Source organism: Ascaphus truei, chromosome 9 (assembly GCF_040206685.1).
Source record: "Ascaphus truei isolate aAscTru1 chromosome 9, aAscTru1.hap1, whole genome shotgun sequence".
NCBI lineage: Eukaryota > Metazoa > Chordata > Amphibia > Anura > Ascaphidae > Ascaphus > Ascaphus truei.
In genome coordinates, this window is record NC_134491.1 from 55,889,260 (window position 1) to 55,907,748 (window position 18,489).

General features: G+C 43.1%; 1 protein-coding gene and 1 long non-coding RNA gene across 3 annotated transcripts in view; both read right to left on the reverse strand.

Moving 5' to 3' along the window:
• Positions 1–328: 328 nt before the first annotated feature.
• On the reverse strand, positions 329–2,802 carry LOC142503061 (uncharacterized). Its single transcript, XR_012803936.1, has 2 exons — positions 2,558–2,802; positions 329–1,405 (listed from the first exon to the last, which is right to left on the reverse strand). It is a non-coding gene; the product is annotated as an uncharacterized LOC142503061 (long non-coding RNA).
• A 5,433-nt stretch (positions 2,803–8,235) lies between these two features.
• Positions 8,236–18,489, reverse strand: part of ASPG (asparaginase) — a 51,208-nt gene continuing 40,954 nt past the window's right edge. The window contains exons 14-16 of one of the 2 annotated variants that reach the window (XM_075614951.1): positions 14,640–14,739; positions 10,234–10,290; positions 8,236–9,044 (exon numbers count right to left, since the gene is read on the reverse strand). In XM_075614951.1, the coding sequence (XP_075471066.1) occupies positions 8,994–9,044; positions 10,234–10,290; positions 14,640–14,739 (208 nt within the window). In that variant the 3' untranslated portion in view covers positions 8,236–8,993. The remainder of the gene's footprint in view (positions 9,045–10,233; positions 10,291–14,639; positions 14,740–18,489) is intronic. The other variant, XM_075614952.1, reaches the window with a different exon arrangement.

Here is an 18,489-nt window from a genome sequence, read left to right on the forward strand (position 1 = left end):
ACATTGCAGCAATGTGTTTCATCGTGGCGAGCACATGCGCCCGCTCAGCATCCCCCTGGACGAGGCCTACGATTGCATACTACCGGTCAAAATTGCTATTACTCAATATATATTTAAGACGGTTACTTGGTTTCAAGGCTCTCGGACGTCTCTGCTTAACTCTGACTTTTTTTTATTTTTACTTTTCTATAATGTAACAAAAATACCACATTTATTGTAACACGTTTTCCTGATTTATTTATTTTTTTTCCCCCAAAAGAAAAAGTTCATATACTACATAAGGTTAAAAAAAAAAAACAACAACAAAAAAACCTTAGGACAAGAAAAATAACTTATGTAAGATTTTATTAATGAAATAACATCACACATTAGCACGATAAAACATTATGACAATGTAAATAAAACCAGATCTCATATTTAAAAAAAGTCACATTCAGCAAGATACATTTATTCATTTAGACCAAGGGCGGCCAACTCCAGTCCACAAGAGCCACCAACAGGTCAGGTTTTCAGACTATCCCTGCTTCAGCACAGGTGGCCGAGTTGAAGACTGAGCCACTGATTGAGCTACCTGTGCTGAAGCAGGGATATCCTGAAACCCTGACCTGTTGGTGGCTCTTGAGGACTGGAGTTGGCTGCCCCCGATTTATTTTCTTCTACTTTTGATATTAACCAGTATAAGATAATATAAGAAGCGGTTTACATTTAGACTACAAAGCAGAATACCTTACATAACATATCCTACTTTTTTGGGAGATATTCAGCAGCTTATCCGGACTGAAGAAATAATACACTTGCATAATAAACACACACTAATATACAGGACTACAAAACTAACAATAATCCCTCTGAAGCAGTCAAGTATATAAATGTATTAAACCCACACACATACACACACACTAAAATATACTAACGAGTAATATGGGGTGTACATACAAAATCACGTTAAAAAATCTTGACAATATAATTCTTAATTCATAAAAAATGTTGTCGTTATTTAGAAAGTCTGTATAAGTAAAGTGAAGGTGCCAATGTCCTTAACACAATAAAATCCCGGGATTTTGCATTTGTCTTTCAGCTGACCTGTTACAATAAACTGTATACACATAAGATTGGGATGAAAGTGAGGATTACACTATGTCCCTGTAGACTCCACGAATCCTACAGGCAAGTTGAACATGCGGAAGTTCTCTGATCTCCTTCTCCCTTTGAAGAGCTCGCCACCCTGATCAAGTGGTCCTAAACATTTCACAATTTCGATAGAGAACTGTTGAACTGTTAAGAACCACTGCGCCAGAGAGACAGTAACGTCTGTGTGAGTCTGTGTGTGTGATCCAAGAGACAGGGAGGTGCCCAGCTCCTCCTTCTGCAAGCTGGATCAGCAGCACTGAGTTCCCCGGCACACCTAGGGGCGGACAAGCAGAGAAGATCATGTTAGCAATAAACACTGATTTAACTCCTCCTCGGAGAAGATAGAAAACCCATGAGTGTTCAAAAATTCATAACCGTAGTTGTAAAGTCTTATACGCCATTTGTCATCTTAACTGTGTGCCCAGGACATACTTGAAAACGAGAAGTAACTCTCAATGTATTCTTCCTGGTAAAACATTTTATAAATAAAATACATTAATTAATCCCCTCTATTTATTGCTAGGCTGTTCACTTATTGTTGGCCTGGCTGAGGGTGAGACACAGAGGTTCTGCTCCAGGGCAGACTCCAAACATTAGCAGTGTCCAGGAAGTCAAGACTGAGGTTTACAGAAAACCCCCGTGCATGGTAGCTAAGGTTAAGAGCCAAATAAAACAGAATCCTGTAGACCTTTTGTGCCTGGAGACGACGACATGTGGTTGGCCTCTCAAGCATTGAAAGACGAGGGGAGGTGTAGGTATCCTTAGGATCAGAACAGTATCAGATATTATTTGCTTCGGGTCAGCGGATATGTATCGACAAGCTACCTGGATCCAGGTCATATACTGTAGAGTCAGGGGTAGGATACTTGTGAAATGATTCAAAGTATTTCACTTACATAATGGTCACACATAAGGCCATACAATGGCAGATATGGGTATTAAATGACCATACTGCTGTACAGAGTTAATCCCTAGGAACGTAGAGACACAATGCACCGGAATCACTGAAAATGACACTTTTTAACCCATTCCACAATGAAAGAATTAAACAGCAGGAATTTGATTGACAAAGTCATTAATATTGTCACACAATATCCATTAAAGGTTCAGGTACAAGTATCACTGTCAGCCCGGTAGTAGATGGGTCGCCTGCTCCACATTGGCAGAGAAGCTCAACCCATGATTTTAGTATCTCCTGCTGTCAGAGACGTTCTTCTATGAAAGCAGCACTGAGCTCTGCAGGTGAGGACTTGAGCTACAATCCCAGGGCTACTGCCAGTGCTGATCTGGGATCAAGTAGTGACCCAGGATAAGTAAACTGATTAAAACAAAAACTGAAGGAGGCTGTCCCTGGTCATCTGGGGCCAGGTGGTCCCTTTAGGCTGTCAGTGTTGCAAGTCAAGGTCATGCCTAGATGATTACTTACCCTAGTGCTGGGTGCTTGGCTGCTCCTCTTCTCTGCACTTCCCGATAAGTGCACTCTCTTATATATGCAACCATCTCCTAACAAGCCATACCTAAACAATCAGTCAGGAATGCACCGCTCACCTGGCACTACCAGTTTTTCAAGGCTTCCTTTTCAGTTCAGGGTGTTTAACAATCGTTCGAAGGCAGTGCCAAACGTCAGCAGGTAGTGTCAAACCTGTTCCAGGCAGCCCTTATACTTCCCTCTCAGAGAAAAACGGTTTAACAGGTTTGGAAGAAGCTGTAGGTGGCTTAAAATGGGAGTGAGAAACTCCACCCAGGTGTAACTCTTCTTAGTAGCTAATAATTGTACAGTAAAGGGCTTGTGTTTTTTTTTTTATTGTGCAAGTTTCCATGTGTTAGATGTTGTAATGCCTCCCTCACACTTTTTATAATCCTGTTTTATAACTACTGATGGTTCAATATCAAAAACCTAGGGAAACAAAGCTGTATCTAAAGTTATTTATTAGCAGGGTAACAGTGAGACCCCTCTTACAAATTACTCAATTTGAATGGTGTTAAACTTTGTACTGCCATTTAGATGGTGGCTTATAGCCTATTTAATCACATCGAGTTGTAGGGCCCAAGCAGCCACTTCACACTACAATTGACTGTGATATTTAACATGTAAACAAAAGCATGCACCAAAGCCCTCACTGAGATGCTCCCACTGGCTGCTGACTGCCAGAGAAGAGTTCTGCTCTATACTAATGAATGAGACTAACATATTCTCTAGCACAGGGAATATGGCTTTACAGCACATAGTCGTGTGGGCGTCTTCATTTAGGTGACCGCACAGTCCCACGTAAATGATACTAAAATGGTGGGTGATCATGCGGAGAGGACAGCACACCCCTAAATATGATTCACAGTAGTGTGTTCTATAATACCTAAACATGTATTTATTTATAACATTTATATAGCGCCCTGTACATTAGTTAGTAAAACAATGGTGGGGTTATATATGGAACATTTCATGTGATGGGCAGAGAGTCATTGTTCATATGGTTTTGTGATAGGCAGAGGTGGGAAAATTATAGCCAGGCTATGGGTTAGGTGCATTGGGAGCTTGCTTGGTTGGTGGGCAGGGTGGGAACATTATGGTCAGGTTATGGGTTAGGTGCATTGAGAGCTTGCGTGGTTGGTGGGCAGGGTTGGGGTCAGGTCTCTGGATTTAAATACAGTGGCTGTCTTATTATTTGAAGTACCCCAAATAAATGTGTATCCTCGATTAGCCCTTAACGATGCAGAGCATAACACTGGTCTCCCTGGCAATAATACACAAACAATGTTATTAAAAATCGGCCTAGTAAATGCAGCACTAATTTTGTTTGGAAAACCCTGGAAGTCTTAATGTTTTCTATACGGCCACCTAAGTGTCATTTCTCGGAAACCTATATGTTTTGCAGGTCACAGATGAAACTGGGAGATGTCTTCTACCTGCTTCAAATGTTAAATGTTTATGCATCTGAAACAGAGAATGCATTAGAGGGTGTAATGCCAACACGCCCTGGGTTTATACACACACGCCCAGGTTAGGTGATGAAACAGTCTAAGCATTCAGGAACCTTTAACCACCTATGACACACGTGGGTATCTTTGTGTATCCCCACCCTGTACGTTCTTATGTTAGTGAAATATTCTGCAGACAAAAGTAGCAAGACTTAAACATGTTTTTTTTTTAGTGTATCCATACATTCTACGTATATCGCGTGCTTCAGTGGGAGGCTTGTCAAAGTTTAGCTGTAGCTCTGTATCACTGCACAATATTAAAAATAGCACAAGTGCCTTTTCTTGTTATCACCTTTGCGGTCACTGGCCGGTGTTGCTTACCCATTTGGCAGCAAATTGGTTACAATGAAGGGAAACTTCAACTTAAGTTAAACGGATCTTGCATGTTTCATTAATGGAAAAACATACTGCCGTCCCAAGAGAAAAGGGTCATCAATATACCCTCAGTGTGGGAGCACTGGTTGATCTCTGAGGGTAGACAAGGTGGGAGCATGGAGATAGTCCTACTCTAGGTCTTTCCCTGGAGGGGGCTTCTTCCAATCAGTCATAGGCATGCCGGCTGCTCTCTGGATAGCCGCACAGCAGATCTGTTGAGCTGTAGAAGGGAACAATTTTTCCCCCCACCCACCCCCTTTTTTTTTTAATTTCAATTAAATTATTATTTATTTTTTTTACATATTTTATCATTATTTTCAGGTGTCTTTTATGATTATGATAGATATACAATTTTATACATTTGTATCATTATTGTATACTTCCACTTGACCCTTTCTTTTTTCTGTACCCCATAAAAACTGCAAATAGTTAAGAAAAATAAATAATAATTAATGCTGTATATATATATTAATCAGACTAGAACTGAGCTATTTTCTGTATATAGAATACTTTTTTTGTATTATATCTTTTCTCGGAAAATCAGCAAACATCGAATTTCCCTTGAACTTTTGCATGTGTTCAATTCCCGGAAAGGAATTCTGAATATACCAACCAGCCTGCAGCATGTTGCTTTAATAGGCTTTAGACTCCTTTACCATTCGATACTGATTAATGTGTATTTGGTAATGACTTTGACATTGGTTACATTATTGAGCAAACTTGTCTGAATGCAAATGGAAATCAAGCAACAGCAATAAATGGCTCATCAATTCAGTGTAAACAGGAATTGTAAGTTCATTACCAATATAACCAACAAGCAGTATAAAAATAAAAAAATAAATGTGATCAACAAACAGGATAAAGGCAATCAGCCTTAGGCTGAGTCCCCAGTGGCCATGGCTGCATGCGAGTCCCCAGTGGCCATGGCTGCATGCGAGTCCCCAGTGGCCATGGCTGCATGCGAGTCCCCAGTGGCCATGGCTGCATGCGCGTCGGAGCACCCGGCGGTGTGTGCACAGGTAAAAGCCGCAATCTGCAGTCTTGGGGTAGCGATGGGATGTGCGGTGGGAGGGGCACAGCCATGACGGTCTACACTAGCTGCATTTCCATTGGTTGCCCGCCAACCATGTGATCGCATTGCCACACGGTAAGACAAAATTATTATCTTCCCTTCCAGCAGTAGCGCCATAGCGCTTTGTGCGCAATCGTACACACGCCTACTGGGGCCTGCCCCATAGAGGCCTATACTTGGTAGTCGAAGCCACCGGGGACTCAGCCTAATATGCACCGCTGTGCTGCCATCTCACCTTGAATCCATGTACAGCCAATGACATAAATAATAAACCAGTCTTTCATACAGTGTTATTAACCATTTATTTCCCCCAAAAAATCTTCTCGCTTATAAACAGTTTTAGTCTAAGGATCAGTTACTGTATCAGGAGTCACTCTGGCTATGTCCTCTCCCAGAATCCCCATCTTGTCTAGCACGGTTTATTGGCTCACACAAGTGAGGGCAACAACATCATTGGGCTGGAGTTAAAGCTTCGTCTTATTCCGTGTGCCATGTTCTTCTATCCCAGGCAGAAGGAATTGTTTTTGAGAGACTCCCACTTGAGGTTTGTGGGGGGGTTTGCAGGAATTTAGAGGGAAACACAAGATCGTAATGAAATTTATTTTTTTACGTAAAAACACGCCTCCACTTAAGGGGCATTGCAATAATTTACAATCAATTTAAGAGAAACTAAAATGATATCTAGAAAATTAGACAGGACTCAGACAGGGAAAAACAAAAGGAAAAAAATGAGTCTTGCACCGTGTCCGAAACCATAAAGTCGGTCTGCACCTGAGCGCTGGTGGGAGAGCATTCGTAACCTGAGGCTGCACACGGGAAGGCGCGCCCACCGAGTGTTGGGTGCAGAACCCTTGGCATGGATAGGCAGACCCCCTTTGAGGAGCTAAGATCCTAACCAGTATCCCGAGGGCCGTCTTAACAGCATTATAGGCCCCCGGGCAAAGCAGTGCACTGGGCCCCGCCAACTCTCCGCTACAAGTCGTAATTTTTCTCCTTCTACCGAGTTAGCGGGAGATGTGAATGTTGAGGCGGGTGATTGGAAAATTAGTGTTAAATTCTGGTCTGTGCATTGATTAGCCTGGGGCCCCTATGCTCGTGGGGCCCCCGGGCAACTACCCAGCGTGTCCATGAGTTAAGACAGCACTGAGTATCCCTTCGAGGCATCAAAGGAGACTGCAGATAGGCAGGTCATTGGCCTTGTAAGGGTTTGAAGGCCATAACAACCAACTTAAACCTGACGCAGAAGGTCAAAGGATTGGAGGGGGGAAAAAAACATTTTCTTACAGAAGAGACTGCACAAATTAAAAGAAGTATTCAGAAGTACAGAACAGAGTAAACTTTATATTGTAGCTTTTTGGACACACTTCTGACTACAGGGACTGTCGCGTGCGTGTCCTGACAATGCGATTAATTACACATTGCTGAGTGAGCAATTTTGTATTAAATTATCTTTACGCCTTGCCCTGCATTTCTGTGAATCACGTTATCAAATGTGTTCTTCACATTTTGTACGTGATTGAAGGCTTTGTACAAAATGCTTCCATTAATTCTGAGATCAGTTTATTCCTGAATGTTTACAGACCCGCAAGCTGTCAGTGTTTTAAACTACTTGCATGTGATAAAATCCGTCAATTCTGCTCTAGAGAAAAGACACATCATTAGTGTGCCAATTAATCACATTTATTGTTTGGTTTTGTAAGAAAAAGCCGTCAAAGATAAGTAGAAAAGATGTGGAGAAATCAGTTATTGCTGTATGTCCAGGTCCATGCACATAATTGAAGTTATCACTGCTTTATGCACATTTGTACATTGTCAGAAGCTCTCTCTCTCTCTATATATATATATATATTGAATCATGCACACAGGTTGACATAGCAATATCCTGAAATCATTGCATCACCATGCAGACTGGGTAGGTAGATTGAGAGGATACAGTAGGTAATGTGATACTGAAGACTGAACAAGAAAATCAAATTGCAGATAGATATGGATAACATGGAAAAATGAAGACTGTCTCTTTGACAAATGAAGAAACATTTAACTTTAAAAACAAGTGTTGTAAGGGAAAATCGTGACAAATTCAATAAAACGGACAGAGAAAAATGTCACAATTCCTCCCAGATTATTCCGTGTATCGGTTTCAGCACATGGGTTATTTTTCGGATGTTATTGTGCATGTGCTTTTTGACACCTCCAAAGTCTTACACAACCAGAAAAAAATACTGGTCTACAGGAGGTGAGTCAAATACTGCAGTGCAGATACCAATGCAATAGGCCTCAGCGCAGGAAATCTGTCCTCAATTAAACCAGGGGTTTAATCAGTGTCGTTCTGACAGCCACCTGGGCTGAAGCAGGGATATCCTGAAAACCTGACCTGTTTTTGGCCCTTGAGGACTGGAGTTGGCCACCCTTGGTTTAAGGAAACCTGTGCTTAAAGAGGCACCATGAACCATAAAAACATATTCCATGGAAAGTCCCCTCCATTCGCAATGCATTTAAAACCCTGCCGTGGAAGGTTTCAATAACTTGCCCAAGCCATTTTTCTTCTGGTCGTCTTAAAAGTTGTTTTGCAAGCTACACACGGAGACAAATTAAGTCCACCCCTTAAAATGCATCATTACCATTAGAAATGTGAGCAATAGATAATTTTCCAAAATATGAAAGAATTGGCATACTCCCAGTTTGGTTTAAAAATGTTTTATTGTTCAACATGTTGGTTAGGACATTAGGATTTTAGACAACTGTTTTTTTTCCCCTTTATTCGTTTTCCCCCGAAATCCTTAATGATCCACAAGACTGTTTTCTAAACAGTTGCTATTAAAGTTAAGAAGATCTGCTTTCTATTGTAATGCATGGCCATTGTGTAGCAGTTCTTACATTTAACATCTCTAATACTGTAGTTCGAGTCGGAATTGTGCTATACTGAAATATTAGTGAGGGTAACTACAACCGTTGCACTAAAAAAAAATATATGATTTATGTTAACATCTGAAAGTAGCCCCACATTACACCAAGGTTTTACAACTGTGCTATCTCTGCTTCCTGAGACAAAACGTACATTCATATGCCACCAAGGCAAAATTTAGCTCAAGTGTGAAATGCGGGGAGTCACACCCACTATAACTAGCAGCCATATAGAATACTAAACCACCCACTTAGTAGACGTGATGAAATGAAAAACAAAGTGGGACACAGAAATTTCACATATTGCTAATAGACACGCACCACATATTTGTATAATAAACACACTAATAAAAGGATCTCCAAGTTGTTCATGAAATATAATATCTGTAAGACTACCGGACTGGATTTGTCAAAAGTGTCTGTGTGCTTTTATTAAACTAATGTTATCTAACTGTAAATACTGTACGTGTTTATTACTCCAAAACACCACAAGATACATATACATGTATAGGCCACATAGAAATATAACACCACTTTAACTGCTGAAATTGTCCTCTTTATCACTGACGTTTCCATTGTGAAGACCCTAGGGGTAAAAACAGGAAGAAATTAGCTTAATCTTTCATACACATTTTACCGAATCATTTTACAAAAGACTCAAAGATTAGTATTATAATTTTACAAAATATGAAAATTGTAGCTGTCTCAGTTTCGATGTTAAGAAGATGAAGTATAGAAAATAGGGCTGCAATCTGTTTGCAAGAAATAGGATTTTGCCATGATTAGGAGAATACTCTACAGACATTTTGCCAATCTGGCACCAAAACATTGGTTATACAGGTGTATGGAGCACGTTAAGTATAAAACATGTCACGTAACAAGGTTAAGTAGTAAGGGAGTCCCTGCCCTAGAGCAGGGGTGCTCAACTCGTGCCCTCCAGCTCGCCCCAAACAGTCAGCTTTTCAGGATATCCCAACTTCAGCAAAGGTGGCTCAATCAGATGCTCAGTCGAAGATTGAGCCACTTGCGCAGAAGCCAGGGTATCCTGAAAACCTGACCTGTTGGGGGGGGGGGGTCTTGAGGACTGCAGTTGAGCCCCCCTGCTCTACAGCGTTCACAAGGATTGGGAGTGAATATAAATCAGAAACGTGTAGGTCCGATTAGTCCTAATGTAGTTCAGGTCAGTGAAATATTTAGTAAAAGCACAAGAATCGTAACCAAGAAAGGTGTGTGAGGACTATCACTGGATGTAGAGCAGCTTTTGGGAGGAGGTGGCTAGCGATTGAAAGACAGGAAGAGTAGGTGCATAAAGTGTTTGGGAGGGAGCTCAATGTTTTAAACAAGAGATGAGGCATGTCTGAACAGAACAGAAGGCGCAAGCAAGAGTAGAACAAGAGATTACAGTTGTGCTGCAGAAAGGGCCAGTTTAGTTTAATGCTTTGAAGGAGAAAGTAAAAACGCAGTATTCCAGAGAATTAACTAAGACATTTCATGATCGGTGCAGAGTCAAATTAAAGAGTGTATAACGTGAAGAGGTGGCACCTGGCCAGAAGTAAGGAGTTTACAGTAGTCCAGAAGGGAAATGATAAGGGTGCGTCATGTTTATCATTTACAAGAACATTCAAATCAACACATTTCTTGTCACTCCGGTGTTGAAGAAATCAACATTCAGCATTTTTGTTTTTTCGTCCTTTCTTTGTTTCTGCACAAGTAAAAATATGTTACTGTGACGACCATGACAGAATGACAGAAAACTTTGGCCATCAGCCACTCACCTGTGCTTTCTTTAGATTAAAAAATTCCAATACTTCTTTGTTGCCTGCAGCTTCTGCCTGTAAGGGGAGGAGATTGGCATCACTAAATATGGCACTGCAAAGGAGCAACAATATGACCACGCTGACAAATATTACATAGGGCAATCCCCCTAAATTATCCGCAAGGACACCGGCGTCTCGCTCCCACACTACTGCAGTGGTTTACCAGATTCCCTCAAGGTTTACACTACTGCATGCCTATCTGGCAGGGATGGGGTTAATATTAACAATGTTTTTTTTTTTTCATTTCAAACAAGTGGATAGCAATAATTACTTGTTGCAATCTAGCTGTCACCATCCAGGTTGGAATAAGAATGTCCCTCACGGACAATTCAGGAGAAATTGTAGAGTTGGATGTTTTTAACGAGCAATCTAAATTTCGTCACGATAGGTTTTTAGAGAGAGAATATGAAACAAATAATGTCAAGGAAGCCATTGATAAAGCTCGTTCCATGGATAGGGGACAATATGCTTAGAACAAAAAAGAAGGACAAGTCTGAAAATGGAAATTTTAACGCTGCATTCCTTACCAATTACTACAGGAAAGCTGATACAATAAAAAGAATTATAAAAAGACATTGGCATATTGTGAGGAATAAATCCAGTCCTCGGAGAAATAGTTCCAGAAAACTCTTAGAAGAGCCAATGTTCAAAAAAAATACACAACTTGCGCCCAGTGCTTTATTAAAAACTGAAGAATCCACCAACATTGGGTTACCACAGGTAAAAGGTTTTTATGGATGCTCTACATGCAAGCCCTGCAGCTTCAGAGCCAAGGATACATGTGGTTTCGTCTCCCATGTGACCAAGGAGAGATTCCAGATTACTAAACATTTAAAGTTGTCGGACATACTACGTTATCTATCTTCGAGTGTCCATGTGGGCTGCAATATGTGGGCAAAACCATGAGACCCATAAAAACAAGAGTTTTGGAACATGTGGGAAACATCAGGAGGAAAGTGACGACACATTGTTTGCCCAATCACTTCCTCACACATCTCCAGTGGTCTTAAATTCATAGGGGTAAGAGCACGTGTTATCCCACTGGAGGGAAGGTGATAGGAACACTGAGCTCACCAAAAGAGACACGTTTTGGATATTCAAATTAAAGACGCTACTACCATTGGGACTAAATGCCGATATTGAATTGGGTGTGTTTCTCCAGAGTCAATTCATTTTTGGTGTGTGCATGCTTCTTTTTAAAGCCTTTTAGGTATTTTTATATTAATATATTTATATGACAATGTTTTTATGATATATATATATATATATATATATACACACACAAACACACACACACACACACACACACACACACACACACACACACACACACACACACACACACACACACACATATATAAAACAAAAAGAAAGAAGCGCAAGCTTCATAGCATAATACTGTAAAAATAGGAGGAATCTTTAATGAAACAGAGAATGGTCACCAGGACCTATACTCACATAGTGGGTAAAAACACAATCAATTGAGACAATCTGTAAACAGCAGCGGGTCAGCGCAGATGGATATAGCAGACAGCTTGCCAGGACCAATAGGCGAAGAAGTAAATGTTCAATGAGGGAGGGCAGTCCACAGTATACCTCTAAGGCCTCGGCCAAGCTCCCCGCTGGCGTGCTGAGGCGCGCTGAGGCTCAGGGAAAGCGGTTGCTTTCCCTGGCCTTGCGGGTGCTTTCCCTGCGCGCCGTCAGGTGGCGGGCTGGGGGCGGGCCAGTAACGTCACGGAACTGGTTCGCCCTCATTGGGCGAACCGCTCACGTGACAGGCCCTGCGCTCCGTCAAGCGGGGATATTTTACATTTCCCTAAGACCTACGCCTCCGTACGCCTGCGGAAGCGTAGGCGAGCCCCTACTAAAGCCGCTCTAATTGCGACTGTAGGGGCTCAGTGCTGAGCGGAAGCGCGCCTCCGCCAGCAAGCAAGAACCTTGGCCGAGGCCTTAGTGTGAGGGTATTAAATACACCAGCTAATGGAGTGAGTAATGCAATGTCCTCCTGTTAGTTATTTAGTTAGTTAGTCCTGCTTTAGCTCGGTTTTCTTATTTACTGTTTTTTATTACTGTTTTAAAATTATTTTTACATTGTATTAATTTATGTTTTTATGAGTGGGAGCGTTTATGTTTATAAATTGTTCAGCTTTTTAATGTATATTTATGTATCTATGAGAGCTTTTATATGCTTTATGCTCTCTTTAAGCATTGTTTGCTACTGTATGTATCATCTTAGTTGAGCAATGTGTTTTTTTTAGGTTAGTCATACATCACATCTTAGTATTCATTTGTATGTTAGACTTAGGCCATGGGCATGGTCAGCGCTTAGCCGCTGACCCGCGCTCACGCTTGTCAGTGAGCCCCTGCAGCCGCAATGAGAGCGGCTTTAGCAGGGGCTCGCGCACGCTTCCGCAGGCGTAGCAGACAGAAAAATGTAAGTTTCAGCGCTGAGGGGAACGGAGGGCCGGTCATGTGAGCGGTCCGCCCAATGAGGGCGAACCAGCTCCGAGACGTCACTGACCCGCCCATAGACACGCCCCCAGACGGCACGCGTAGTAAGGCCAGGGAAAGCGGCTGCAGTCTCTATGGACTCAGCCTCAGGATCAATACGTGTTTGCTTTTTTAAATATCAGCCAATAGGGAGGGTTTTTAGGTATTTTTAGTGGGTATATATACCCCTTTAGATGTAGGTGGGAGCTACTCCTGAGGAAGCGGTCAGTTTAGACAGCGAAACGCGTAGAGTGTTAGCTCAGCTGTGCGATCCGGAGAAGAGAGAACTGACCACCCCCTGAAAGCCGAGATTTCGGAACCGGAAGTAACGTGGACGGCAGTAACGCGAGCGGAGACTATCGAGGAAGGAATGAGATCGCTAGTCACCCCATGTGAATTCTGCCTTGCTGCTTTGCCTGCTATTCTACTCCAATGTGAGATATTTATAAATCATTTTTAAGCTTATCTGCACTATGGTTTGTTTTCCTCTTTTTTTGAGATGCACTGAACCACCTGACATCACATCCAAGCAAGAGACAATTGTGCCACTGTTTGGGAGATTGCCTTTATTTTCTGCTCCATTGTGAGTAGGAATTCTATAGATTGGTGCAATTGTTGCAATTTTTTAGCACTACAATATTGCCCTATGTTATTTTTCTCTTTTACATGGCTTTAATCACCGCTCCCCTTACGTCTTTGGAAGAAATCTATTTTTGGTGCCTGAAGCACAGGGAGCTAAAGTGACTTGCCCAAGGTCACAAGGAGCCGACACCAAGAATTAAACCAGGTTCCCCCTTCTTCACGCTCACTCTCATTGTTCTCTTTCTTGATTCTGTTATTGCAATAGATACAAGAAAATCTTATAGAAGGGATTATGTGACACCCCCTTACCACCTCTCTCCGGGGTAGTCTCTAATAAAAACAAATATTGTTTGAAAAATTACCATTTAATAAAAAAAATATGACTTAAGAATAAAATATCTCTGATAGGGTCCCGGTGCTTGCACCATTATGGAAACAGATCTATACCCGAGCTAAGCCTATGGTTGTTCCTACTGTGACCCTGGATCGCTGGCAGGATCTCCTGAGGAGGCCTCCTCTTGGTCGGCCTTAAACCTCCTACAAATTATTATCGCACATCTTTCTCGCAGCTAGATGCTGCATAGCCGCACGCCGGAAAAAGCAAATCGGTACCAGATTTAGATAAACCATAAAGAGAGGACCTGACACATACTAACAATGGAGAATAACGGCATACTTCAGAAAAATCTCCTAGATTTACCCGAATCTGTGAGTCTTGGCTGACAAAGGAGGGTAGGGCGGGTTATACCCCGAATGAAGCCCTGTGGTAGGTGCTCGCTCCGGCAGGTTGAGGAGTAAGAAGGATGCCCCAGGCTAGAGATCAGGCCGCAGGGGTGGGAGGACCTTGCCTTTACCCGTAACCCCCTTTATTTTTTTTTCCTCTCCCCCTTCATATTTTTTCCCCTTTTTTCTTTTCCTTTTTTGTACCCCCCCCCCCATTTTCATTTGATTTCACGAGTCAAAGTAAAGTATACTTAATTAAGCATGCATTGAAATTATGCCAGGGTGTGTATGTTGTAACTGATGACTTCTCCCCCGCCCCTTCTTATTTCTGTACCCCATAAAAAGCTGTAAAATAAAGTTACATTTTTTTATATATATATATATATATATATATATATATATATATATTTATTAAATATAAAAAATATATATAAATAATACATATAACACTATTTCAGGAATTCATCCCAAAGAGAATAAACTTAGTGGAGACAAGCGAAGGACCGCCAACAGTGGCCATTACAACTACTTCTCCATTTAGACTTCACTTTGTAAGCTGGCACACTTACTACTTGGTAGGGGGTTTGTCCATCATATCCAGTTTGGTCCATGTCGGCACCTGCAAATTCCCAGGCCGCTAACCCATCCACATCACCATTGGCAGCGAAGCTGTAAAGACAAGTTTCTTACAGATTAGAAGGGTTAGGGGCTGAGGGATACTTCCATCATTAAACAATCCAACGTGCTTATTACCTGGACGTGGAAAATGAACTACACTTGTAAACGTCGAGTTTTTAGAACAGAGTTTGTACATGATGCATGAAGACAAACCTGGACTTGTAAGCCATCAGTAAGATGGGACATGGCTACAAAAAGGTCATTATGTATCACCAACCACATTCCTGAAGTGATAAAATGCTAGAATAGACGAGGTAGTTGAGGAAAGTATTAAACTCGCTAATAGGAGTCTCTGTCACTTTGCAGAATGGCAAGAAATGTTATTTCAAGATACAGAGATAAGGCGGCAATAAACACTATTGCATCATCTGAGCATCAAAACAGAACAGAAGGAAATTAGAGAGCTACTGTGATGGGTGACTGATATCTGCAGGAAGTGAAGTAATCTGATTGATTTAGGAAGATTACCCAAGGACACATAATGAAAAAGGCACCAGTACATGGACACTGATGTTCGCTTGTGCAATGGGCAATTTACTGCAGCCGGCAAATAACCATTTATTTTAAGGTACCCTTCAAAAGTAGATAAATGCTTACACTCACATGACTGCAATATTACTAAGCTGGGCAAAGGCAGCAAGAACATAGAAAGCCGTGGCTGTTGAATGTGCAGTTCAATTTGTTCTTGTACCAACAAGTGTTCTAATAAGCTTCACCCTTTGCCATATAAATCAACTATATGTATACAGTACAAAGCCCCTGATTTCCTCCTACTCAGCCTTCCCTTATCTCCTTTTCCTTTGTGCTTTTGAAATTCTAGGATATCAATTACTCTGGACAATGCTACAAACCACCGTTCTTCTCTATTGAAGTCATCAGGTCTGATCTGCACTGAAACAGGAAAGGGACCTGTAGAAGGTGTTAGCAGCCGCGCTCAAAGTAACAAACGCACTGTAACTTCTCCAATAGGATCAGCTCTGCCTCCTATCGAAACCCCAAAAGAGAAACCACTAATAAAAATTCCCCTATTGCTTAATGTACACATTAACATAGGGGGGATGTTTGTTGGGCGTATATTAAAAAACTTTATTTACTTGATAAAGTGATAAAGATGCATTGCATTGCCCAGTTCTTTACAAAAACAAAGGGAAAAAGAAACTCTAAACAGAGAATCCTTTATTAAACATCTATAAAGTTTGCCAAATGTTCGAACAATATTTAGGGAACCAGAAAACAAAATGTGGTTAGATCAGGCGGGCTCAACTCCAGTCCTCAAGCCACCCCAACAAGTCAGGTTTTCCAGATAGCCCTGCTTCAGCGCAGGTGGCTCAATCTTCGTGGGGGGCGGGGGGCATAAGGACAAGCCCCCATGGGTTAGATAGATAATTCAGCATGTCACTGATATACCTTCTATATAGCATGGATAACTCACAGGTGCTTAAACGTAGTGTGGATTCCCCACCTGTGCATCTGCTGCTCATTTATACGTTAGGTGACACATTCCTTCATTGCTGGAATATCAGTCTTGGGTAAACCAGTTACACTAGATAAGGAGAACACAGGCAGGGCAGAACAAAAAGCCACCACGGAATGCCGTTTGTGCGCCACTCCTCAGATACTCTACGGGGAATGTAGCAATGTCGAGAGAAAACACCAAATTATCAGACTTGAGCATAATCTTAACTCTTGTTGCTGGAATGTAGCAGACTCATCTAGTATCAAAAGGGTTAAACGTGCTAACCACTTGATCATCTGCCCAATGTTTAAGCTTTAATGGGATACAATCAGGCCTGCCAACAGGGGGGGGGGGGTCTGCTGGGGTTGGCGTCCTGGGCCCCGTGAGTTAGTAATGGCCCTGCATGGCCATTAATAATAATAATAATTTTTTTTTAAAACGCAGTGTGGCCGCACTTGCTGGCAGGTCTCTCAGACGGCTGTGCCGGAAGCCAGCTGGGCTAAGCTTTCGGCGCGCCGGCTTGAGAGGGAGGCCCGGCGTGCACGTGAGCAGCAGCGTGGGACAGACAGTTGGGGCGGGCCCGGCAGCAACCCTGTGACCTGCCGTCGGGCCCCCCCGCAGGCACTGCCCCCTGCAGCACCGCCAGCCAGCAGCCACCAGCCACAACCACCGGAACCGTAGCACCATTAACCGTTACCCCCCCCTCCCATAGCACCGCCATCCCACAAAGTCACCGACCACCCCCCCGTAGCACAGCCACACCCCCGCAACAACCGGCCCTCTGCACCCACCGGCACAACGCTAACCCCCCCCCTCCCCGCAGCCGCCGGCCTTTCACAGCCACCGGGCCTGACCTGAGACCATCCCCAAGGTAAGTCTGATTTTAGTATGTATTGGGGGAGTTGGGGTATTTTTTTATGTATTGGGGGGTGGAGGTATATTTTTTATATGTATTGGGGGTTGGGATATTTTTTTTATATGTATTGGGGGGGGGTCGGGTACTTTTTATATGAATTGGGGGGTATTTTTATATGTTTTGGGAGGACGTGGGGGTATTTTTTATATGTATTGGGAGGGTCTCGCGCATATTTTAGCATTGTGTCCAGCACTTTTGGATACGCCACCTGGCAACCTTAGCCGCCGTCCCCCTCCCCAGCCATCCTGCAGCCACCGGCCTAACGCCCCCACCCCCCCACAGCAACTGCACCCCCTTCACAGCCACAGGCCCTCACGCAGCAACCCCCCCCCCCCCCCCAGTAGCAGCCACCGGCTCTCCCGCAGCCACCGGGCCTGACCTGAGACCATCCACAAGGTAAGTCTGATTTTTATTTGTAGTGGGGGTGTATTTTTTTTATATGTTTTGAGGGGAGGTGGGTGTATATTTTAAATGTATTGGGGGGGGGTTAAGTACAAGTTGTGCGCTAAATTTTTTTTCCCGTGGTAGGTGCGCTATGGGGTTGGGGGGGGGGGGGCCTGCTCCTTTCATTTGTCCTGGGCCCCATGATTCTGTTGGCGGCCCTGGATACAATGCATTGAATGCAAGAATATTCTCGGGTATTTAAAAGCTTTCATTGGTCACATTTGTATGGATGGCAATAAAGACCTGATAAAGTTAGGTTACCATCATACACAAAAACAAATTAATCCCCCTTCATTTTCAATCATAAAAATACGCGGTATAATGTGAGAGTTAAAAAAGGTCAGTGAAGTTTACAGGATTTGGTATTGATCACTTCTAACTCGAGATGTACTGGGTCCAAAAAAATCACTGGGTAACTGGTACCAGGTACCAGAGGGGAGGGGGAGAATAAAAAAAATTACCCGGCTGGGTAGGTTGGAACTACCTGCAGCCAGCGACAGAGTGTGAGGAGGACAACGGCGACATGCTGGTGGCGGTGAGGACAATGGCGACATGCTGGTGGCGGTGAGGACAATGGCGACATCCTGGTGACGGTGAGGACAATGGCGACATGCTGGTGGCGGTGAGGAGGACAGGAACATGTGAGCAGGAGCACAGTGGCACTATAGGACAGCCGGGGAGGACCGCGCCCCAGCGGTCTGACTACTGCGGCAGAAAGCAGATGTCTGAAGACTTCCGGGTCAGTCCGCTGGGGCGCGGTCCTCCCCGGCTGTCCTATAGTGCCACTGTGCTCCTGCTCACGTTCCTGTGATGTCGTCGTCGCCGCCGTCGTCGTCCTCCTCCTCCTCCTCTTCCTCCGCCGCCGGCTCCACGTACTGTAAGCCTCTTCTGCTGCTCTGCTCCTGCCATTCTCCAAGAGGAGGAC